This window comes from Lynx rufus, unplaced genomic scaffold, assembly GCF_022079265.1.
Source record: "Lynx rufus isolate CCGP_SWC_20201006 ecotype Redwood Valley unplaced genomic scaffold, mLynRuf1.p SCAF_2, whole genome shotgun sequence".
Taxonomy (NCBI): Eukaryota; Metazoa; Chordata; class Mammalia; order Carnivora; family Felidae; genus Lynx; species Lynx rufus.
In genome coordinates, this window is record NW_025814834.1 from 6,436,274 (window position 1) to 6,460,758 (window position 24,485).

The window sequence follows — 24,485 nt, forward strand, 5'->3', positions numbered from 1 at the left end:
AAAGAAAACAAATGATAAATTAGATTTCATCAACATTTTAAAGCTTCTGTTCTTCAAAAGACACTATGAAATCAATGAAAAATACATCACAGACTGGGGGGAAATATGTGTAAATCACATATCTTATAAGGACTTGCTTTCAGAATATATAAAACCTCTGAAAACTCAATAATAAGAAAGCAAACAACCCAATTAAAAAAAAACTAGCCAATGCCCTTCAAAAATGCCAATATTATGAAAGATAAAGAAAGACTGAGGAATTTTTCCAGATTAAAGCAGATTAAAGAGACGTGGCAGCTAAACACATTGGGTAATCCTGCTTAGAGCCTAGATGGGGGAAAAACCTATTGGGGATACTATTGGGACAATTTGTGAAATTTCAGTATTGGCCATCAATTAGAATACAGCATGGTATCATCAACATGAAACCTCATGATTTTTATCATTGTACCATTGTTATATAAGAGGGCATTCTTGTCCTTGATGTTTGCAAGTAGCTCTCCATGGTTCAAAAAGTGCGTGTGTGTGTGTGTGTGTGTGTGTACATGTGTGTGTTTGTGTGTACAACAAGAAAGATAAGGGAAGAGAAAGAGAGATAAAGAAAATGTGACAACTGGTAAGAACTGTGAATCGAGGTGTGAAGGGTATACAGGAGTTCTTTGTACTGTTTTTGCAACTTTTCAGCAAATCTGAAATTTTATCAAAATACAGTTACCGAAACAATTTTTAACACATACCCCTGTTTTCCATAGACTCTGGCCCTCAGACCAGCTTTCTGGGGGGCGTGGCCATCCCTGGCTCTTGGCCCTCCACCAAGGAACTCACGTGTACCATTTCCTGCAGCCCTTTGGGGTCCAGCTGCCTCTGCATGAGGCCCTCCATCAGGTGTTCCAGGGCCTGAAGCGCATTTGCGTACAGGGTCTATGGCCAAGAGAGGAGAGCACTGGGCAGCAATGAGGGAGTGTGCACAGCCACCCACCAGGACTCTGCAAGGACCAGTGCCAGGGCTGGGAAGTATGAAATGATCTGAAAACCACCCCTTTACCTCTGCTTAGACTGGGTTCTTTACACCCAAATTCTCATGTGACACACAAGACCACCTCTGAAGAGGAACCCATTTTCCAAAGGAGGAAACTGAACTCCCAGAATCCAGTTCTTCTGACTCCCCATCCAGGACCAGGACTTTGAGGCAGAAATGGCTACCTGTCCACAAAAGATTTGTCCTCCTTCTCCACCTTGTTGCTGGGAAACAGCCATCCAGTCAGGAACTACATTTCCCAGCACCCCTTGCATCTAGGCATAGCCATGTGACTGAGTTCTGGCCAATGAGAAGCGGGCAGAGTGGCTCATACATCCTCGACACCCTTTCTCGTTCTCTCTTCCTCTACCGGATGTCAGTGCCCACGGAGACCTTGGGCCACGCATGGAAGATAGTGGGGTCTCTGCCAGCCTCGGTTCCTGAATAACTGCACACAGCAGCTCCCTCTCCACCCCCACTGCCAGCTGGACTTGACTTGAGTGTGAAATAAATCTTCTTGTTAAATCATGGAGATCTCAGGGTTTAGCTGTTACAGCAGCTAGCATTACTTTATACTAACTAATAGAGCCTACTGCACTTTGCTGCACTCACAGGTGGTTGAGGATGGTGGGCTCTCAGCACTGCCCAAGTTATTGGAAACTTCTAAGACCTGACCCAGAAAATGAGGTGGCCCAGAGGGACCTACCTGAATGGACTCATTGTCCTCTAGTGGGGGTTGAAGAGAAATGACAGAGTGAACACTGATATCCATCAGTTCATTGTTTTCCTCTGTGGAGTAGAAAGGCTTCAGACTGCTAAGGGAAGAAGTGGACAAGAGGGGTGGTCAGAGGGGGACTGAGACCCAGCCACCCCACTGCTCAGTCCAGGGTGCAGAGGCATGTCACAGAATGAGGGAGAGACCAGCTTCCTCGGTTGAGGGTGCAGGCATGCATCCCTCCCCAGGTGCCCTGGCTTCACCCGGTCGCCAGTATCCAGTGACTGTGTCTGCGATCGATGGGGAGGCCCAGGGACCAAAGGCCAGCTCTCTTTCTTGTTGCCTGCTCTCAGCCTCTCCCTCTCCTGCTCAGAAATATTCCACTGCTACTCCCTGGCCTTGACCATGGACTCTGCCTCAGAGGCTGGCCCTGGCCCAAGGGCTTTCAAGCGGAATACCTGCACCGGCAGCAGAAACATCACCTTGGTGCTTCTTAGAAATGCAAATTCTCTGGCCCTACCCCAGAGCTACTGAATCAAAAACTCTGGAGAGGAGCCCAGCCGGCTGAGCTTTAGTGAATTCTCAGGGGTGGTAGCTGGCTGCCCGATGGGCACCCTTCTCCTATCCCTTCATCAATAGTTCCCAAGCCTAGGTGCTCACTAGCATTACTTGGAGAAGCTCTGAGGTACCCAAGGGCCACAACCAGGCTCTAGGGATCCTTATTTAAAGGTCTGAGGTGGGGCCAGGATATCGGTATTGTTCACAGGTCCCCAGCTGGCTCTATTGTGCCTCCCTGGTTGGGAGCCGCCATGCCATTTTAACTTTAAATTACTGCCCCCCAAAGGGGTCCTACATTTCACCCTGCTGGGACCTCCAGCTCCTACCCAGATCGTCTTCTTTTGTGTAAGCCCAGGTCAAAAGCCAGATGCCAATGCCTTCTGATCTCCCCTGTTGTATCAACAGAATTGCATCTTGTTCATAGCCCTTTCTTCTTCTGGCCTCAGATTTTTTTTTGTTATTGCTGTTCACCCACAAATACTCAGCTCTGACCCATGATTCCTTCTGCATGTGTTCATCTTACCTCCGAGTCCCCGAAGACATGTGTGTGAAATTTATTTCAAATCTGCCTACGTGCTGCCTCTTCAGGCAACAGGTGGTTATGAGAGTAAACACTGCATCTGCCCCGACGGGTGCAGAATTCCCAGAGACCACCCGGCCACTCTAACCACTGATGTTCCATAACTTCTTTCTCTTCCCTACTTCCCCACCAGTGAATGGACGGCTCCAGGAGGGCAAATCTCAGGTATTATATTACTTTGTATTAACTGCATCAGTACCGTATCAATAAATGAATTCCTTGACCCCACCCAACCCAACTAGATGGCCCAGCGCCCCAGGGCTGCTGCCCGAGACCCCTGCTGCAGAAGCAGGGAGGCAAAGTGGGTGTGGCCCCCCAAGGAACACTGAGGGGTGGTCTTGGACTTTGCCTCTCCCCACGGAGACACCCGGGCCGGAACAGGGGCCCAGCTCACCTCAGGTGCGAGAGGGCCTCTATCGCCATGGTCCGCACAGGAGAAACCAGGCTGTCGGTGGGTTCCGCCTTGATGGTGGCCTGCCCGGCACAGCAGGGCGGTGAATGAGCCACCCGGAGCCCACCAGAGAGGACAGTGAGTGTGGGGGGGCTAGCGTCCAAGGCCTGGCACTTTGTGGGGTGCGGACACCCGTACCACGTTCGCTCTTTTCAGGATCACGTGGCCTTTTAGCATTTTCGGGGGGGGCAGCAAAATCTGGTGTGAGAAGGAGGGGGGCTCCAGACAGACCGGAGCTTCTCGTCCAGGCCCGCCACCTGCTCGCCGTGTGTCCTTGGGCAAACTGCCTCCCCCGCCTGAGCCGTCACGTGTAAAACAGTGCCCGGCTAGCGTGAAATGACACACGGATCGCTGCCGGCCCAGAGCGGGAGCAGGCGTGCTCATTTCCTTCTCGGGGCCTCCTGTTCCACCCCACGTCACTTCCCTCGGGCACAGCTTCCAAAGCAGCTGCGGTGCTTTCCAGGGGCCCAGGGCATCGTGAGGGAGTGGGGAGGTCTGGGGCTGAAGGGCTGTGGCTCCCACAACTCTATCAGCCTCTGTCACGGCTTCTTGCCTTCAGGCAGTTGACATTTTCTAGATCTTACTGAAGTTCGGAGCAAACAAAAAGAGCTCTAAGACCTGCCTGCGGCTGAATCTAGATCCCCCCTGTGGAGAAACACACGGGGCCACCACGGGGCAGACCCGGGGGCCCTCTGTCTCCCAGCCTGGAACGAGCTGCTTCCGGGCACCACAGTATCCCTGGCCATCAAACCCTTTGTCAGATAGACAGATATTGTACTCGGAACTCCTTCAGTTGGCTGGAAGTGGAACCGAGACAGGGAGGGGCTTCAGTGACCCCCGTGGCCCCCTTGTCCCTCAGATGCCCTCAGGGACTCTGAAAACCTCTGAGCGAGGGGAAGCCGGTCAGCAGTCAGACCCCAAAACCACCCGGGAGCAAGGACGCCTCTCACCCGACTTACTATGATAATGCCAGTGAGGCTCATCTTTTGGGCAAATTCAAAGTCCTCCAGGTCCTTGATGTTCCCGATGGCATCGGTGACCTGCACCACACTCTTCAGGAAGGCCATTTTGAGACAGATGTCCTGCGCCCAGACCAAGAAGAGGGAAAGGAGGTAGCACGTCGGGAGTGAGCCCAAAGACTCAGGCTGCCCAAGCCACAGCTCTCATAAGGACCCCGCCACGGCATGAGGGCACTCCTTCCTCTGCGCCAAGGAAGAGGCAGAGTCAAGGGCACCCTGAGAGACGGCAGGCCTCGTCTGTCCCTCGGCCGCCTTGCCCGAGCTTCTGCCACAAGGCCAGGGTGCCAGCCAGGTGCCGGACAAGGCACAGCGTTCTGAAAACGCCACCTCCCTCAACCCCCCTAAGGACAGCAATGCCGGTCAGTTCACACCATTCACCGGCCAGGGGCACCGTGCCCTGCGTGTCGCCCAAGAGACACGCTGAGATAAAAATCTAAGTTGAGATAAAAATCGTTTTCGCCTTTACGGCATGGGCGAGGCTTGAGGACCTGAGGCTAAGTGAGATAAGCCAGCCACAAAAAGGCAACCCGTGTGTGATCCCAGTTAAACGCGACGCTTGTGGGTGTCACTCCAGAGAGACGGAGAGTGGGACGGGCGTTGCCGGGGGCTGGGGAGAGGGGGCGTGGGCATGTGTTCAGCGGGCCCAGAGTGGCCGTTTTATGGGACAAAGAACTCTGGAGAGGGCTGGTGGACTCGGCTGCACGATGATGTGAGTGTACTTAACGCCCCTCAACTGCGCACCTTAAAAATGATGACGATGGCAAATTGTGTTATGCGTATCTTGCCACAACTTCAGAAACAATAACGAAATAGATTTTGCTCCCTTCTGTGCTTCCCCCTCCTTGCCGTTCCAAGAAAGTAGCGAGCCTCTCTACATCCCTGAAGACCCCACTCCTTGTCTTGGGTCAGATGCCAGGAGGGGAGGGGGCAGAGGCGAGGGCTGAGGGAGAGGCGAGGCCGGGAGGAGGGGGCACCTGTCCCGTGACTTCCGGGACCCATAACCGCCCACTTGGCACTGCGGTGGGGAAGGCTGTCCCCTACCTCCCCCTGGAGCCGAGAACACCCAGTTTGAAAAAATGGGCTTCCCCAAAGCTGGGTGTCAGGTGGGACTCCTGGTGCCTACTTGGGGTGGGGGGCGGGGTGCTCGGATTACAAGGCAGGTGGCTCTCAGCCAGCCCGGCTCTGGGTGGGGGGTGCAGCCTCCCGGGGTTACCTGGCAGCTGCTGGAGAAGTGGTGAATGATCTTAGCCGTGATGGGGGTGTCCACGTGGGTGAGGAGCATCTGGGGGTGGCAGTACGAGGCCACGCAGCTGTACATGACCATGAGGGCGCCCTTCACCGTCTCCCGCCTCCAGGGATGGTCCTTCTGCGAGCCCAGCCAGAAGAGGAAGAACCACCGGCGGGGGGGGGGGGGGGGGGGAGGGGAGGAGAGGGGGGTGTCGGGGTTCAGCTGGCCACCCCAGCTGCATGTGGACAGTCTCCGGTCACGTGACCAAAGGAGCCACTGAGTCAGCAGAAGGTGCTTCCACTGATACCTTGAAACGCTCATTCATTCACTCACTTGTTCAACACACCTTTATTGAGCTCCTACACCTTGCCAGGCCCTGCTCTGGGCCGGGGGCTGTCGTGATGCCGGGATGAGGTGCTACAGGCCACCGAACCCACCACGGAGGGCGCGCAGGGCTGCCCGTGCCCTGCCAGGCCTCAGATACGAATCCACGTCTCAGATCCCGCTTTGTGGAGAAGCTGGGGCAGAAGCCTGGGATGCTCCTGATTCTCTCCATCCAAACTGCCAGCCGCCCGGGGCGAGGGTCCTGGGTCAAGGCCAAAGCCTGAGGCATCGGTGACTCTGGATGGTTGCCCACTGGGGCCTCAGCCAACCTGTGACCCTGCGGCAGAGGGGCCCCCTCGAGCGGTCGGCCCACGGGCTGCCTTGGCCTGGCTCCTGGCTTCTCGGCTCAGTGGCCATCTGCATGCTTTTGCACAAGCTTCAGTGCTCTCTTCTATATGACAGCGGGCATGATCGCCCTGCACCCCAGTGCCATTGACCCGTGGAAATACCTACACTGAGTGCTACCTGAGCAGCCTCTTCAGATCCAGTGGGTGTGGGTGAGGCCTGGGACTCTGAATTCCCATCAGCACCCAGTGCTGCTCTGCGGAGCCCACGGTGGGCTAGCGCTCCTTTGTAATATCTGGGCCCTGAAAGGACGCACCCTGAAAAGCTTTGTTGGGGGGAGGCCTCCGGATCTCAGTCATTTCGGGGCCAGGTGATACCAGGGGGAGTTTGCTACTGAGATCTAGCAGGTACCTTGGCTGGTGCTGAAAGCACTGGTCTATGCGACCCCCAGAGACTTGACTGTGGAGCGAGGGTGCCTTACCCGCCAAGCCCCGATCTGCCAGGACTGTTCCGACTCCTGGATCCTCTCCTCAAAGTCATGGAGCACATTCAGCACTGTCTTCACCTGGCCACGGGCACACAGGCCAAAGCACAGAATCACGCCCTGCGGGCAGACACAGCCAGCGGGGGTGAGGGCAGAGGGCAGCAGACAGAGGAGGAGCCCCTCACACGTACACACACACACAAGCACACGCATGGACGCCCCTATGCACACACAGGTCCACACACAGACACACACACACACACACACCCCAGTACACATATGCATGCATGCTCATGCACACACAAGCTTCCACGCATGTGCCCATATCCCCGAGGGACCAGAGGGGTCTGGTGGATGGGGGTGGGGCCACAGGGCACCCTCACCTCCCGGTCAAAGTCGTTGCCATAGTCTGTCTTGTACAGCAGATCCAGCAGCAATGTCTCTACCTTGTCTGCCTCCAGGCCTGTGGCCAGTGTGAAACCCAGGGCCCGATACAGAAAGCCCTGGAAAGGCACAGGAACAGAGAGGGAGCTTCGAGCCTCTCTACTCCACCCTCCAGGGGTTGCTGCCGTGGAGAGTTCCCTACGTAACACTCTAGATTTCTTTCTCTAATGCACAGATATCTATGCATTTCGTACATTCTTTGAAATAAACATCGAGGTTATTCTGGAGCGTCGGACTGTTTGCGGGCAAGCGTATTATAAATAGTGGGGGACCAAATTTCCCTCCTATGGAAGTCGAGCCAGTTTCAACTCACACTAACCAATCTAGAACACCGATTTCCCCACATTCCTCTGTCACATAGGACGTTACCAGTGAGAGGCAGACCATCCACGTTTTCTTGCATTTCTTTGATTATTAGCCGTGCTGATCACCTTTGCACATTCTCACGATCCAGTCCCTGAATCCCTGTCTGTATTCTTTCCCCATGTCCTGTTGGCTCATTTCTCCTGTTTTCTCTTTTATTTGTAAGAGTTTTGTGTGTGTACTTGGAAAAATAACAAAAACAAACATGCATTATTTCATTTAACCCACACAGCATCTCTAGACTGTAAATGCAGTTGCTGTTTGGGGAGATGAAAAACCAGGTGGGGAGGGGTACAACCAGGATATAAAATCAAGCCTGGTCTGGGGCGTCTGGGGCGTTCAGCCAGTTAAGCATCTGACTTTGGCTCAGGTCATGATCTCTCAGTCCGTGGGTTTGAGCCCCGTCTTGGGCTCTGTGCTGACAGCTCAGAGCCTGGAGCCTGCTTCGGATTCTGTGTCTCCCTCTTGCTCTGCCCCTCCCCTACTCATGCTCTATCTCTCTCAAAAATAAACATTAAAAAAAATTTTTAATAAAAAGGATATCTGTCCTTGAATTGACATCAGATAAGATCTTACACCTGCAAATTTATGTTTAGCTATAGAAGACTATCTGTAAGACACACTTGTTTTTTGTTATTTTACATACTCCCCTACAAAGGCTATCTATTTGGATAAACATAATTTTTGGCTGACACCTGTAAAACCTTTTCTCAGACATCTTCATTGAGATATAATCCACATACCATAAAATCAACCCATTTAAGGTTTACAAATTTAATGGTATATTCACAAAGTTGGGTAACTATCATCATAATCTAAATTTAGAACATTTTTGTCACCCCCCCCCAAAGGAAATCCCTTGCCCGTTAGCATCACTGGACATTCCCTGCAGTTTCTGGAAACCACAGATCTACTTTCCATCCCTAAAAAGATGCCTATTCTGGACATTTCAAGTAAACAGGATCATATAATATGTGGTCACTTGCATTCCTTTGCATTTGGCTTCTGTCACTTAGCATAATGTCTTCAAGGGTCATCCTTTCTGTACCATAAATCAGTACTTCATTCCTTTTAATGGCTGAACAATATTCCATTGTATGGATAGACCATGTTTTGTTTTTTCTTTCATCCACTAGTGGACATTTGGGTTGCTTCTGTGGTTGGCTGTATGAATCACACTATGAACATTTATGTATAAGTTTCTGTGCGGATGTATGTTTCCACTTCTCCTGAGCATGTACAACTAGGAGTAGAATTCCTAGGTCACATGGTAACCCTATATTTAACATTTCAAGGAAATGACAGGTTTTCAGAGCCACTGCCCCATTTTCCATTCACACCAACAATATTTGAGTGTTCAAATCTCTCCACATTCTTACCAATGCTTCTTGTTGTCTGTCTTTTTTCTTATAGTCATCTTAGTGGGTGTGAAGTAGTATGTCCTTACGGTTTTGACTTGTGTTTTCCCTAATGGGAATAATCTCGAGCATTTTTTCACGTACTTATTCACTCTGCATGTACCTTCTTTGAAGACATGTCTGTTCATATCATTCGCCCATTTCTAAACTGGCCTGTCTTTTTGTTATTGAGTTATAAGAGTTCTTTATATATCCTAGATACAAATCCCTTATTAAGAACTTAATCTGAAAATATTTTCTTTCATTCTTGGGGCTGTCTTTGCACTTTCTTGATGGTTTGATTTTCAACATAAGAGTTTTTAGTTCTGATAATGTCCGACTTAATCTATTTTTCTGTCATCACTTGGGCCTTTAGTGTATCTATCTAAGAAGGCCTTGCCCAAAGTCAGTTGACAGTAAATGTTAGGTTTATTTCTACACTCTCAATTCTATTACCTCACTCTGTCTGCCCATCCTTATGCCAGCACTGCATTGTCTTGTTCACTGCAGTGGTGTGTAAGAAGTGTTGAAATTGCAACATTTGAGCCCTCCAGCTTTTGTCTTTCTTTTAATCATAATTATGTTGGCTATTCTGGGCCCCCTGTATTCCCACATGACTTTTAGGAGTAGCTTGTCAATCTCTGAAGAAAGAAAGAAGAAGGAGAGAAGGAAAGAAAGAAAGAAAGAAAGAACGAAAGAAAGAAAGGAAAAAGAAATAAAGAAAGAAAAGAGAAAAGAAGAGAAGAGAAGAGAAGAGAAGAGAAGAGAAGAGAAGAGAAGAGAAGAGAAAAGAAGCGAAGCCAGCTGGGTTTATGACAGGAATCACAATGAACATGTAGATAGATTTGGGGAGCGTGCCATCTTGACTATCTCATCTTCCAGGCCATGAACACGGGATCCTTTCTGTTGATTGAGACCTTCTCTGATTTCTCTCAACTATGTTCACAGTTTTGTAAAAAACCTTTTTACAACAAAATACACATACGTGGTCATGAGCCAGTAGCTGGATGAGTCGGATGTGTGGAATAACATCCGGCAATCTACCGGTGGGGGTGGGGACAGTTGGGAGTCCAGCTCTAAACCCAGCCTGCCCACTCTTTCTTCCTTTGTCCCCCTCCCAGCCTCATCTTCTTCACAGCCGAGCTAGAACTCAGCCACCCCTTTAGCCTTCCGTGGCTCAATGTCACCCTCACCATTTTCACTATTTCCCAAAACCTGCTCACACATCTCAGCCCTTGCCTGTTGGACTCTGCTAGGAGACCACTTCAGGTGGAAAGTGAGATGAAGGGTGGGGAAGATGGCGACTGGAGAGGAGGCCCCAGCTTCAGCAAAGCAGGCTTTTAAAGAAAAACAACACAAAGCAAGAAACAAACACCCACTGACTTAAGCCACCCACCTCTCCTCCCAGAACCCCGTGGACAGCTGCAGGTACAGCTGGGCTCACCCACAGTGCGGGACTCCATCCCACTGTCCCTGGTGTCCCCTCCCTGTCTGAACTGTCTTGACACTGTGAGGACAAACCTTCTCCAGGGAGGGGCTGTCAAAGCTTTCGATCTGGTTGTTCAGCTCTTTGCTCAGACGCAAGCTCCAGTTGGAACCTCGAGTCTTCTTAAGGGAGTTTCTCAGAAACTGAGGAGACAGAAGATGTAGGTGGGCAGTGCCCAAGGACCCCAGTCCTGTCCTCTCCCAGGCTGAGGGAGGGCTGTGAGACCTTGAGTCACGGTGACTCACCCTCTCTGGCCCCCTTCCCCAATCTCCAGACTGCTCTACCCATCGAACCCTGATCCCGTGAGCCTGGAGAACAGCTGTGGCTTTGATGCTGGAGGGAGGAGGGTCACCCCGTGCTGCTTCCCTGAACACATGGTTCCCCAAGTTGGAAGGCTCTCTGTTCTCCCCTGCTGGCAGACACAGCCGTGGACGTGCCTGGTGCTCCCCAAGTCTTCTCGGACAGAAGGAGAATGTGTCCTCCAAGGACTCCTAAACTCCCCATGCCGACCCCGCCGAGGGCCCTCCAGTGCACCGTGCACCCTTCCCCTTTCTCCCAGCCCAACCTCAGCAAGCTGGATCATGTCCTCACCTGAATTAGCTTGTCCTCCCAGGTCTTCTGATTCCAAGTAAACTCAGTATGTTCTGAAGAAAGAAGGTCCACATGTGCTACTTTCTCCCGCTGCTCCCTTCTGGGTCAGCCTCGTGGGTCTGGCACTCGAAGCCCTCCACGGATGGGCTCAGCACATGCTGTCGTCCCCTCCCCACTTCAAGCCAGGTGATTAGTACGCCAGCAGGCACGCGGGGAGGGGGCCCCCGGGCGCCTCACCTTCCAGGTACTTGACCAGCAGCGGGATCTCCAGCTCCCACATGTCAGCCATGGCGGGCGCGATGCTCTGGCTCAGGGTCCTTAGGAGGTTGAGCATGGCTATCCCACGGCCCTCCCCCTTGTAGGGGGATGACATCAGCACCTGGGTGGGGGACGCCCAGATGCCAGTGGGGCAGGGCAGCCCCCCACACAGGCACTTTGTTCCCAGAAAGAAGAGGGGCAAGATCATGGGCTTTCTCCCCACCCCAGGCTTCTGCAGAGCATGGATTAATGCCCAGAGTCAACATAAGGAGCAGAACGCGTGCGTGCAAGGCCCCCAGGGGCAGGCGGGCCCTTGGCAGTGTCCTGGGGATGCGCTGGGGCTGCTCAGAGGCTGAGCAGAGGAATGTGGGAGCACGTTCCCACCAGGTTCCTGGGCATCCGAGCACACAGCCCCTGCCACATGTACCCAAGAGGAATCAAAGGGACCCGGAAAGCTCTGTCCTGCCAAGTGTCTAGCTCCCTCCTCCCTTGGGGGGGCTTTCAAGAGAGAGATGCCATGGGCCCTGGCCTCAGTCTGCCCAGGGCACAGCCTGGGTGAGCCACTCACCAGGAGACGGGCTAGCAGTTTCTGGGGCGCAGGCAGATCCACTGAGGAAGAAGGAGATGTGACCCTGCTGAAGCTGCCCAGCTGATACTGGGAGACACCCCATGCTCCCATGCCCCTGTGCCCCTGAGAAGCGCTTTGCCCTAGAAGGTACTTTCCTGAAGCATCCCATTGCCCCCAGAACAGAGGATGGGTTGGCACAGGGACCAGTGATAGGTCCATAAAGAACATCATTTTAAATGGTTGATCCTAGGAAGAAGGGAGAATTGCGCTTTGCGCTGGGGCTTAGAAGACATCGGGGGGGTGGGGGGTGCTAGTCCAGAGCCTAGAGGAGGTCATGAAGAGGACCCTTCACCATTTGCTGTCCCTGGGTCCTAAAGGGCTCCTAAAATCACACCCACCACCAGCAACGCCCATCCAGCAAAGCCCCAGCCCCACGAGAACAGCCCCCTTGGAAGAGCAGTGTCACTCCACCCTTAGGTGGGGCCAGTCACTTCTTGGAGAGTCTGACATGGACAGTGCTACACTGGGGTTACAGATGACTCCCATGGGGCCCAGACAAGTCACATGTGGAGAAAGCCTGAGCCACCATGGGTGAGGTCCTGGGAGGGGTGCAGGGGGAAGGGATGTGAGGAATGACCCGCCAAAGGAAGCTGGCTCCATTTCAACCCCTCCTCAGATATGCTAAGGGCCTCCGGCCTGGCTGTTTGGACTCCTAGACGCTTCCTGGAAAACGGGGAGAAGACACACTCGGAGACACGGAGTGACCGGCCCGCCCGAGCCCCCCAGCCAGCACAGGGACGCCGCCCACCGTGCCTGCTCTCGCCGGCCACGCTGGCCTCCACATCCTTGGTGCGCGGCTGGCGTCCCACCAGGTTTGTGAGACTGATGCAGATGGGAGTCAAGGCCTCGGTGTGATCTGTCTCCATGATGTAGCACAGGAGCCGCAGCCAGAACTCCTGGGTTGGGGGCAGAGGGGCAGGATCGGCGGCGGCATCCGTGGCCACACGAGATCCGTCAGGCCCGCCCCACGGTGCCGGCCTGTGAGTCCAGGACTGGCCCTAAGCAGGTGCCCCCTGGGCTGTGGCCACCGTGAATCTTCTCACTCTCTCTGTTATTCAGATAAGCTGCCCCCGGCCAGGGAGCGTCCAGCCCAGAGTCTCACAGAGTGGACAAGGATTCCCTCCTGATGCCATCATGGTAAATTTTTTGGCCAAATCACGTTGTATTGCAATGAAAAGTTGACACCCTTGTTTCCCTCTTAAGCTTGTGACCTCCTTGGGGAGGCCTCCAAGCCTCGCAGTATAAGCCTTCGTGTCTTCACGTGCTAGGAACTCACTGGATGCTTGTGCAATTAAACAATTAAAATCATATCTACACACACACACACACACACACACACACACACACACCTGGGCTGCAGGGGCTTTAAGGTAATAGACACATCTCTGGCAATAAGTCAATGGATACCTATTGAGGCCCTCTGCGTGCCAAGCACTGCCTTAGTGTCTGGGGGACTAAGCTCCCACCAAGGACCCAGCTCTGGAACTGGACCTTCAAGGACAAGAGCTCAGGTGGTGGGAAGATGGAGGCCCTCCGGGCCCCCCAGGCAGCGGGACTGGGAGAAGAAACAACACAGAGCTCTGGGCGTGCGTCATTGCCCTGTCCGCTCCCTCCACTCCGAGCCTGGTGTGGGACCCACACAAGTCAAGCTGTCGGCTGCAGGGTGACCGCTCACATTGGTCATCCCACTGACGGAAGAGGTTACGATCCGCACGGTGTCCATGGTGACTTTGTGGACCATCTTCTCCTCCAGGTCCCTCTGATAAAAGCTCTCCCGGCGATTTGTCTGGAAGGCAGAACCGAAGGGTCCCTGCTCACGGGCGGGTGCCCTGCAGCCTTCGGTGTGGCCTCCTCACCCCCGTGACGCTCCATGTCCCGGAGCCGGGTCTCCAGGGTTTTCTGGATTCCCTGCCTGGCGTGACTGCGCCCACCCTTACCTACAGCTCACTGCGTCTCTGTGCCTGTGTCACGAACGCAGACTCACGCAGGTTCGAGCACAGATACACCGGGCGGATTCTTGCCTCAGTGCTTCGGAAACCGCCTCCAAGGCCCGGCTGCGCCATGGTCTGCATATCAGGGCCACTCACCAGTTTGTAGGTGGAGAGAGTCAGCTGCACAGACACGTACTTCAGGCCCCAGCCTTTGATCCTGTCCTGGTAGCCAGACAGAGCCAACTGGCCGATGATGCGGAGAATAGCCATCCTTACCTGTGGGGACGGGCAGCAGACAAGCCGGGGACTGGGATGGGCTCCGGGGGAGAAGGGCTCAGCATCTAACGCCGAATCCCGTGACCTGAGACGGCCAGGAATTGGGGGTGCCCTGGGCGGGAAGGAGCCTCAGGGGCTACCACCCACTCTGCCCCCACCCCCTGCCTCGTCCAGGGGCGCCCACTCTGCAGCAGGCCCACCCAGGAGCCCTATCTGAGCCTTCCAGAGACAGGGAGCACACTCCCTTCTAGACAGGCTACTCCCTTCTCAGGCAGCCCTGGAGGGGACAGCCTGACTCTTATCCTGGGCCCGCCCAGGCTTGGGCTCATGTTTGCAAAACCCTACGTGGGGGCAGCACAGAACAAACCTGTTCTCTTCCCTTGACGGCCTCCACATTTTGAGAACAGCGAGGCCTAAATCTCCAGCCCAAATCCCACCCCACCCCCCGCCATGCCCTCTAGACCCTCGCCCTCCTGGACCCACGACCAGAACTGAAGCTACATTCCAAGGTGGCCGTGGCTACAGTGGAAACTGGACTGTGGGGTTTTGGGGGCCTTTATTTGGAGGGCGCAAGGTGTGCATCTTTCCAATTTCAAGTTGCTTTCTTCAAATGCAGTAAAGGCTACACAAAACCCTCAGGCAGCCACGCAGCTCTGGAGGACGCCGGATTCACCCAGCCTCTCCTCTGTCCAGGGTGCCGGCTGGGCCCCTTCATCGGGCAACTCCAGGTCCTTGAGGAGAGCTGTGGTCCTGCTCCCGTGGGCCTCACACTCCTCCAGCCCTATTCAGTGCTGGCCAGGAAGCTAGGTTTTCCATCAAAGGGCCTCCAGCAGGCCGCCCTCCCCACAGAGCTGGAGAGGAGTGAAGGCCGCCCACCGGACTTCCCTCCGCCGCCCCCTCAGAGTGCCCCGAGCCCCATCCCCTTCCGGGTGTCTGCCCCCGTTACCTTGAAGCGGGTGTCAGAGAGGGTGGTCTTGACCACCCGGATGGCCAGGTAGATGGTCCTGACATTCATTCTGGGCTCTGAAAGAGGAACACCAGCCTGGAGGGCCACCGGCCTCAGAGCTGGGCTCTGAGGAGATGCCCGGGACTCCCAGCGAGACCCCCAGAGCAGCAGGCCTGCCCCCCACCTTCTACCAGGAGCCAGGCATCAGCTGGCTCGTCCACGTCACGCCTCCTGAGAGCCTCCGACTCCCACCGCAGCTCGGGGCCGCCTCCCTCAGAGGCCTCGCTCGCCACCTCCCTGTCCTCTCAATGTCTGTCCCACCCCACCCGGTGCCAGGGGAGAGCATGGCTTTTATGCCTCACAGCTTGGCCTTTGCTTTGTGATTCTCATGGAACCCAGCCGGACCCTCCTTGAGGTGAGAGCCCCACCTACTATCACTTTAGCACCTTCAGGTGGGCACATGGCGGGCTGGGCACATGGTGGGCACGCATAGACCGTTAAGCACAGCAGGGCAGAGCCCGGGCTCTGGTACCAGGCTGCCTGGGTTCAGACCCTGTGTCTGCCACAACGTAGCTATGTGACCGTAGGTGAATTCCTCAGCCCCCTGTGCCTCAGTTTCCCTAGCTTTAAAATGGGGATAACAACAGTACCTCTCTCACAGAGCTTCTGTGAGCAGTAATGACAGGGCTTGGCACACAAGAAGTGCTTTGGAAGCGTTTGTTAGTCATAGAATTGAGGACAACCGATTGGGGGAGAAGGAAGATTGACAGAGGTAAGACAGAGGGGTTCCTGGGTGCCTCAGTTGGTTAAGCATCTGACTCTTCACATCGGCTCAGGCCATGATCTCACTGTCGTGGGATCGAGCCCCGCAGTGAGCTCTGTGTAGACACCATGGAGCCTGCTTGGGATTCTCTCTCTCCCTCTCTCTCTGCCCCTCCCCCTGCCAAAATAAATAAATCAACTTAAACAAAAAAGAGAGAGAGAGAGAGAGAGAGAGAGAGAGAGAAGTAAGAGAGAGCCATGAGAAGATTCCGGAGAGGTCCAGTGTGGACAGAATTGCAGTCGGGTGCTCGGGCTCACAGTACACTCAAGGCTACATGTTACTACAAGTCAATTCTGGTGGAAAAGTAGCGGGCAACTAAGCACTAAGAGAGCAGGTTCCAATTTTGAGTTTTTATCTGCAAAATAGAAACTTTTTTTCTGATTCTAAAAATAACGTGTGTTCATTGCAAAATTAAAATAAAAGGTAACCACTCAACAGTTTGTGTCCTTCTACACTCACTCAGGCAAAACTAAGCATATAGATTTCTTGCAAGTAATCAAGACTATGTAACACCCTACCCCCCACACCATACTATCACCCTCAATACAGAGAGGGCCTCTTTCCCATGAAAAAATACAGAGTGACTATATCCTTTAAGGTTGAGTAATATTCCACTATGTGTATATACTATTCTTCATTCCAGAAATTCCCTATAGAAAAACATTTAGGTTGTTTCTAACGTTTTGCTTGTATGCACGACGTGGTAATGAACGTCATTGTCCGGTTACCTTCGGGCAATTATATCCTTCAGACAATTGTCAAGAAGCTAGACTGTTGAGCCCAAGTTTTGGTCCCTATCCAACTGAACATCCAGAATGCTTTATCAACTTACACAAGAAGCTAGTTTCTTTTTTTTTTTTTTTTTCTAGCACAGGGATTAGCAAAGTATAACCCGCAGGCTAAATCCAGATCAAAGCCCATTTGTGTAAATAAAGTTTTATTGGAACATAGCCCCACTGTGCAGTTTATGACTGCTTTTACACAGCTGAGTAACTGTCACAGAGACCATATGGCCTAGAAAGCCGAAAGTATTTTTACTCTCAGGCCTTTCACAGAAAAATGGTGAGGCCAACTCTAGTCATTATTATCTCTGTCCATCAGATAAATCTGCATTTTTTTTTTAAGAGAAAGGTTCACTGTCAGCAGAACGTCCTTCATATAAAGTCGCCCAGTCTGTGCACTGCACAGGGCACTCAGCTGAAGGACTGAACAGGAGTGGCCGTGCTCTCCTCACCAAATCATGAACCTGCCGGGCCATGTGCTCCCAGCAAGGGATGTCTTGCCCCAGTTCACACAGAGGCACTGTCTGAGCTGCTGCCTCACCTGGGGAGAGTGTTTCCCTTTTGATAACAGGGCCAGGGTTCTAGTTTGGGCTTAGGGATTCAGAATCAGGAGTTTCGACTATGATTGGGCATTGGGACAGTGGGGCTTTGGGGCTATGCCTACATGATATAACTAGGCCTTACATAAAGCCTTTGATTTAGTTTTGCGGGGGGTAGTTCTAAGATTCAGATTAAAAGTTGGAGGGGTGCCTGGGTGGCTCAGTCGGTTGGTTAAGCGTCCGACTTCGGCTCAGGTCATGATCTCACGGTCCGTGAGTTCGAGCCCCGTGTCGGGCTCTGTGCTGTGCTGACAGCTCGGAGCCCGGAGCCTGCTTCTCTCTGCCCCTCCCCCACTCACGCTCTGTCTCTCTATCAAGAAATGAATAAACGTTAAGAAAAAAAAGTTGGAAATTCAGACTCAGTTGGAAGCCGGGATTCAGGGTTTGCGGACACAGCTGGGGGTGGGGGTCACAGTGCTGGTTAGGTTCAAGCACAGAAAATGCGAGGCAACAGACAGCCATGACCCCTTGGCCCAGCCAGCGATGTCAACAAAAGAGGAAATGACCGAGTTCCAGATAAGTGTGAGACCCGCTTCCCCTGACTCCCGCCCCACCTGCTGGTCCTGCTCACCAGCTGCGCTCACTATCGCCCTAATCAGGGTCAATGTCCCCACGCGGATGGCCTCTTGGCTCATCTCCATCTGACCGAGGAAGAATTTCATCAGCTCCTTGGGGTAGGACCGGGCTGCAGGGGGGAAGGCTGCCTTAGTCATACGCCCCCTGGGCCAGACAGATGGAGCCAGAGGAGACAGCCCTGGGGGACGGGGACTCCCGGGGGGGGGGCAGGGACTCCCCCCCCCCGCCCCCGCCAGGCTCACAGGGGACCTGGGGGAGCCTCACCGAGGGCTATGAAGCAGTGTACGATCTCCGCCAGGTTTTGGCTGCTGTACTGCTGCTGGGCAGGAGCCTTGGAACACACCTGGGGAGGGGGCGTGCAGGGAGGGTGGTGAGACGACAAGCAGAGACGGGATGCAAGCACGGGGGCGGCCCGGCCGTGGCAGAGCTGCGTGGGCAACCAACGCCTCCCAGCCCCCGGGGGATACGGGAGCCGGATGAACGAGACGGGGGCTCCACAGCCACGCCACCTGCCACCGCCCACTCCCCACGGCAGCACCCCGAGAGTGCTGGTGCCCCGCCAAGCTCGCGGCCTCACCTGGACGTGCAGTTCCGTGAAAATGGTGTGTAGTTGCATTTGGGGGACGGGGGTGTTGGTGGTGACGGACGTTTCCAGGATCTGCCTCAAGACCTGCAATGAACGGGCCGATGATTCGGGGTCAGTGAACTCTGGACTCTTGTGGCTCAGAGGGGCCCATCAGCCGGCGGTATCAGCATCCCCCCTGGGAGCTGGCGGGAAACGCAGAGGATGTGGAGAAACGGGACCCTCTTGCACCGTTGGTGGGAATGCAAACTGGTGCAGCCGCTCTGGAAAGCAGTGTGGAGGTTCCTCAGAAAATTAAACATAGACCTACCCCATGACCCAGCAGTAGCACTGCTAGGAATTTCCCCAAGGGATACAGGAGTGCTGATGCATAGGGGCACCTGTACCCCAATGTCTGTAGCAGCACTCTCAACAATAGCCAAACTATGGAAAGAGCCTAAAAGTCCATCAACTGATGAATGGATAAAGAAATCGTGGTTATTATATACACAGTGGAATACTACGTGGCAATGAGAAAGAATGAAATCTGGCCTTTTGTAGCAACATGGATGGAACTGGAGAGTGTGATGCTAAGTGAAATAAGCCATATAGAGAAAGACAGATACTATATGTTTTCACTCCTATGTGGATCCCGAGAAACTTAACAGAAGACCATGGGGGAGGGGAAGGGCGAAAACAAGTTACAGAGGGGGAAGGAGGCAAACCATAAGAGACTCTTAAATACTGAGAACAGACTGAGGGTTGATGGGGGGTGGGTGATGGGTATTGAGGAGGGCACCTGTTGGGATGAGCACTGGGTGTTGTATGGAAACCAATTCGACAATAAATTTCATAAAAAGAAAAAAGAAAAAGAAAGAAATGCAGTCTATCAGGCTCTTCTCCAGACCTGATGAATCCGATCCTGCATTGTCAACAAGCCCCCAAGCTATTCCCAGGCACAGTGATGCTTGGAAAGTGCTGTGCTAAGCCACTGAGCATGGCATTCAAGGCCCTCTTCCCCTTTCTCCCCTATCCACCTGGCAGCGAATCTCATTCTTTATCCAGAGTGATCGAAGGACGGCCCCCTAAATCTATCGTATTAATTTCTCTGCTCTTTGCTTTTGTAGCTGAGGACCACACCTCTGCTGTAGGTGAGTGACACAGCCCAGGTCACGTCTTCACTCAGAACCCTGCAAAGGTTCCATCCCACACAGGTTACGGGCTATCGTGGGTTAAAGGGTCTCCCGAAAATTCATGTGCACCCAGAGCCTCAGAATGTGACTTTATTTGAAAATGAGGCTTTCCAGGGGCACCTGGGTGGCTCAGGTGGTCAAGGGTCCAACTTCGGCTCAGGTCATGATCTCACGGTTTGTGAGTTCGAGCCCCGCGTCGGGCTCTGTGCCGACAGCTGGGAGCCCGGAGCCTGCTTCAGATTCTGTGTCTCCCTCTCTCTCTCTCTGTCTGTCCCCCACTCGTGCTCTGTCTCTGTCTCCCAAAAATAAACATTAACAAAATTAAAAGAAAAAAGAAAATGAGGCTTTCCGGATGTCATGAGGTAAGGGCCTCAGATGAAATAAATCATCCTGGATTTAAGATGGGTCTGAAGTCCAACAACTAGCGTCCTTATAAGAAGGAGGACACGGAGAAGAGACCACGTGAAGAGAGGGGGACGACGGAAGGCTGCAGCCACCAGCCAAGCAACGCGTGGGGCCACCGGCAGCTGGAAGAGGCAACCAAAGGATTCCTCTCCAGGGCCTTCGGAAGGAGCGCCCCTGGAACCGTGAGGCTACATTTCTGTTACTTGGAGCCGCCCACCCTGCGGTTCTCTTACGGCAGCCCCAGGAAACTAACACGCAACCTCACCGCAGCCTCCAAGACCCTTTGGGATCTCGTCCCTTCCACCTAGAACAGCAGTCTCAAAAATCCAGTGAGTGCGGAGCCCCAGCTTCTACTCAGGTGACACTCCCCCTCCCGACGCGGGACCCAGAGAGCCAAGCCTGCCGCCTCTCACCTGCGTGATGAACAGGGCCTCCAGGCCGCCCCGGTATTCCGCCAGCAGCAGGGGGATGTAGTCGTACAACTGATTCCGAAGGTCGTCGTTGGGCAGGAGGAGGGTCAGCATGGGCTTCAGGGACTTGATGACCCCCAGCTTCACCTACCACAGGAGCCCGGGAGCCCCAGCGAGGCCCAGTGAGGTCACCCCATCCAGAGAGTCCAGGGCACGTGACAGAGAGGGCCTTGGGAGTAGTCGGGGCCCCGCCCGAGACCCCACAGGCAGGCGACGAGGCCGGACTCTCCCTGCAAGTCCCGGCTCTGTCACTTGGGAGAACCTGTCTGAGCGCCTGAGTTTCCTCATTTGTAAAACGGTCCTACGGCACAGCTCCTCTAGGTAAAACGCACCATAACAGGGACCCTCCTCCAGCAACTCCTGGGGTCTTTCTCAAGCCAGGCCCCCCGGGGCCCCAGGGCCCGGGCAGGTCAGCTCCTCCATTGATCAGGTCACCGTCTCTCCGGGTTCTGAGAACGAGGCTGGACCCAGTGGTCTCTCAGCCCTCCTTAGCCACACAGGCTGGGGAGCCATGACCTGGGGGAGACCACAGGACCCCCTTGAGAAGGGTGCTTCTCACCTCAGGGTTGTGGTTCCTTAGCCACACGGTCACGAAATAGCGATACATCGGGAACAGCTTCATGGCAAACTGATCTTCCGTCATCACGGGATACACACTGTCCTCCAGATGCCGCAGGTAAAACTGGACCGTCTCACAGAAGGTCTCCATGGCTACGGAGCAGGGTGGGGGCGGTGAGCCCCGAGGGGCAGCAGCCGGACAAGGTCTCCCCAGGCCACCTCCCTCCAGAAGCGTTGGCACACTTCTGTAACCAGCAGGTGAGCGAGATGGCCTCAGACAGCCTAGAAAATGCCTCTCTTCAGCCCGTGCTCTCTGCCTTCCAATTTTTATCAGCTTTCTACCCGTGTGGGAGGGGGGCTGTTAAGCCTACGGGTGTGTCCAGACCCCAGTCCTTGAGATTCACATACAGGGGTCAAGGGTAGGATATGACTCCTTACTCACAGCCCGAGGATTGTCCCACAGAGGGCAGTGAGCACATTTTGTCTTATTCTTCTCAGGTATCAGGGATTTGGGACCCCCCGAAACACTTAAGAAATCAAAACCTGGGGCAACGAGATCAGACCATAAAGAGCATCCGAGACCAGCCCTGGTCGGGCCCAACATAGAGCCATGTTCCCTGGTTCCCTCTCCTGTGAAATCCCGTCGTCCTCCTGAAACGCTCGAAACAGAGCCGGGTAAACCGAGTCACAGAGACAACTTCCTCCCGCTAAGCCGTGTTCCCTTGAAAGCACCGGCCACAGTTCCACCGCCTGTGCCCCCCCGAGAGCCGATCGGGGCCACACGAAGCAGGAGATTGGACAAATGCTCGGGAATAAATGGACAACCTACCTCCTGTTCAGCAAACCCCTCCACCTGCTTGCCCGGGGCCCTCGTCCAGCCCTCTGGCCGGGCCCCACCGGGCACGTACCACTGCAGATCACCTGACACATCTTGGCTTCATTGGTGAGTCTCAGCATCGTGAATATGGTGGCCAGGGTGATGCCCATGTATGGCATGAATTCAAACACTGTGCAGGGGGACGAGAGGTGGCAGGGAGTTGGGGGCGGGTCAGCAGGGACAGGGCAGAGGACAAGCCCGCTTCCTGCCACCTCCCGCCCCCACGGAGCCCAGCGTGCGGCTGAGGCCACAGGATAAAGTGTGGAAGTCAGTGGGAGGTGAAAGGAACAGACCGGAAACAAGTGAAGGGGGAGGAAGCAGGAAAGGAAGGAGACCGGGGACAGGGAGACAGAAGGAGGAGGAAGAGGAGGAGGGGGAGGAGGAGGGGGAGACAGAACCATAGGGAGGAGCTGGCAGAGCAGAAAGTCAGGGAGGGGAGACTGAGCCTGGCTCCTGGATAGATGCCTGGCTCTTTACGTGTCCCATCAAGGTCCTTGGATGAACAAAGACACGGGGAGACAGGCAGCAAGAGAGACCAGAAGAAGGCAACAGGCGGGCAGAGAAAGGAAGGAAACCGAGGGACGCTGGGGGCAGAGAAGAGGCGTTGTTGGGGGAAAGGGAACAGGTGACAGAGCCACCCTCCCCTCCAAGCCTGGCCCCTCCAGCGGCCGTCTCAGAGCAGCTAGTCCCCTGCCCCCCGCCCCACTCTCTCCACCCACCCGGCCCCATCTGACCAGAGCCCCTGCAAAACGGGACACGCTGGCCCCCGGGCCCTTCCTGGGCCACCGCCCTTCTCGCGGCTTCCACACCACCGCCACCCTGTCCCCGTCTCCCTGCCAACTCTCTTCCTGACGTCGGGTTTCTCCGAGCTGGGTTCTGCCCGCCTCCTCTCCTCTGTCTGCATCTGTGGGCGTGGACGGCTTTGAGCACCACCCACACGCCAAGACTCTGGGAGGAAGGCCCCCCACACCTGCCCTCGGACTCGACTCCGCATCCACCCATCAGCTGGCCACCTGACCCCGCCCCTCGAAAGTCCCACAGGAATGTGAACTCAGTGCACCTGCCCGGCAGCCAGCTGCTCACGCCTGAAGCTGGGAGTCTTCCTTGGCTCCTGTTTTTTTTCCTTCACCTCCAGCACAGAACTCATCAGCAAGTCCCATCAGTCGGAGCCTCATTCATCTCTCCCGTCTGCGCCCCCCTCACCAGCCTGGCCCCAGCCTGAGCCACCATCGCCTCTCACGTACACACCTCTCATCCCTTCTCCACCCACACAACAGCTAGAATGTTCTTCCTGGAACCTGCGTGTCACAAGGCAACCCTGCAGCTTTCCGGGGCTCTCAAGTAAGGTCCAGACTCTACCACACCCACCAGGCCCTGCCAGCCTCTCCAACCCCACTTTCCACCATCTGCCCTCACCCTAACGACGCCCACAGTGACCTCTCAGTCCTTCAGAGAAGCCGAGCCTTTCCCTGCCTCAGGGCCTTTGCACATGACGTTCTCCGTGCAGAACGCCCTCCCGCATCTGGTTCTTCACCATCGTCTCGTCCTTTCGGGTCACAGCTGAAATGTCGCTACCCCAGTGAGGGCCCCACAGAGGTGAGGTCCCCTCCCTCCTGATCTCAAACAGCCACCAGGCTGTTCTCGTCACACCACATGTCATCTCATATGATGATGGCCGATTTTCTTGTTTACTTGTTTACCGTCCTTTATGGAGGCGGGACCGAGCGCATTGTACTCACTGCCACTGTGCAGCGGGAGCTCAGCGCCTGCTTGTGGAATGGGGGGGGGAGGGGAAGGGGTAAGAAGGAAAAGAGATGAGAACACAAGAGAACGGGGCCCGAGAGGGAGAGCGGTCTGGAGAAAGAACGGCAGAGGAACGAAGAGACAGAAATGAGAGGCAGGAACACGGAATCTTGACAGCTGAGGGAGACACGGAAACGGAAAGAAGGAATGCCAGAGGAAGGTAAGATAAGAGGGGGGATGGTTGAAGCGGGAGACAGGGATGAAGGAGAGCTTGTGTCGGGATGAGCACTGGGCGATGTATGGAATCGTCAGGTGACTGTATGACATTCCTGAAACTGATATTACGCTGGACTCAAAAGAAAAACTTATAAAAATTTAAAAACTAGAAAAGAGAGAAATGGGGCTGGTCAGAGAAGACAGAGGCAGTGACCGGGAGGGAGCGCCAGGCCGGCCTGCGGGGCCAGACCGCCCCCCCCCCCGCCGCCGCCCCGGGCTGAGGACCCGCGTGTGCCTACCGTTGCCATTGGCCAGTTTCGCCAAGGTGACGATGACAAATTCGTCCGTGAGGTTGAGAGGCTTGAGGTGGTGCTGCAGCTCATACATGACCAAGTTGAAGTGGTTGCGGGACAAAGCCACCAGGGTGTCGCTGGCCACCTCTGCCTTCACGTAGCCCTCCACCTGCAGGGGACGGGGGAGGGACGTGTGTCTCCACCACCCGCTGGGCTGCCATGAAAACCCTCCTGCCCCACACCTGCTCCAGCTCAGGCTCCGCCTCTTCTTGCCCCCCTCCCCACCGGTCACTGGACCAGAGAAGCCAAGCCTCTCCCTGCCTCAGGGCCTTTGCACATGATGTTC

The 24,485-nt window shown here is 54.6% G+C and overlaps 1 protein-coding gene across 1 annotated transcript in view; it reads right to left on the reverse strand.

The window, feature by feature from the left end:
* The window catches only part of MROH2A (maestro heat like repeat family member 2A), a 45,121-nt gene that overhangs the window by 14,299 nt on the left and 6,337 nt on the right, over positions 1–24,485 (reverse strand). The window contains exons 5-26 of the mRNA XM_047085460.1: positions 24,146–24,308; positions 21,915–22,017; positions 21,012–21,252; positions 20,396–20,539; positions 18,400–18,492; positions 18,087–18,165; positions 17,818–17,931; positions 15,043–15,119; positions 13,977–14,096; positions 13,565–13,675; positions 12,638–12,785; positions 11,830–11,870; positions 11,241–11,382; positions 11,004–11,056; positions 10,448–10,555; positions 7,106–7,225; positions 6,720–6,842; positions 5,555–5,707; positions 4,282–4,404; positions 3,266–3,345; positions 1,725–1,833; positions 826–921 (exon numbers count right to left, since the gene is read on the reverse strand). Of these exons, the coding sequence (XP_046941416.1) occupies positions 826–921; positions 1,725–1,833; positions 3,266–3,345; positions 4,282–4,404; positions 5,555–5,707; positions 6,720–6,842; positions 7,106–7,225; positions 10,448–10,555; positions 11,004–11,056; positions 11,241–11,382; positions 11,830–11,870; positions 12,638–12,785; positions 13,565–13,675; positions 13,977–14,096; positions 15,043–15,119; positions 17,818–17,931; positions 18,087–18,165; positions 18,400–18,492; positions 20,396–20,539; positions 21,012–21,252; positions 21,915–22,017; positions 24,146–24,308 (2,541 nt within the window). The remainder of the gene's footprint in view (positions 1–825; positions 922–1,724; positions 1,834–3,265; positions 3,346–4,281; positions 4,405–5,554; positions 5,708–6,719; positions 6,843–7,105; positions 7,226–10,447; positions 10,556–11,003; positions 11,057–11,240; positions 11,383–11,829; positions 11,871–12,637; positions 12,786–13,564; positions 13,676–13,976; positions 14,097–15,042; positions 15,120–17,817; positions 17,932–18,086; positions 18,166–18,399; positions 18,493–20,395; positions 20,540–21,011; positions 21,253–21,914; positions 22,018–24,145; positions 24,309–24,485) is intronic.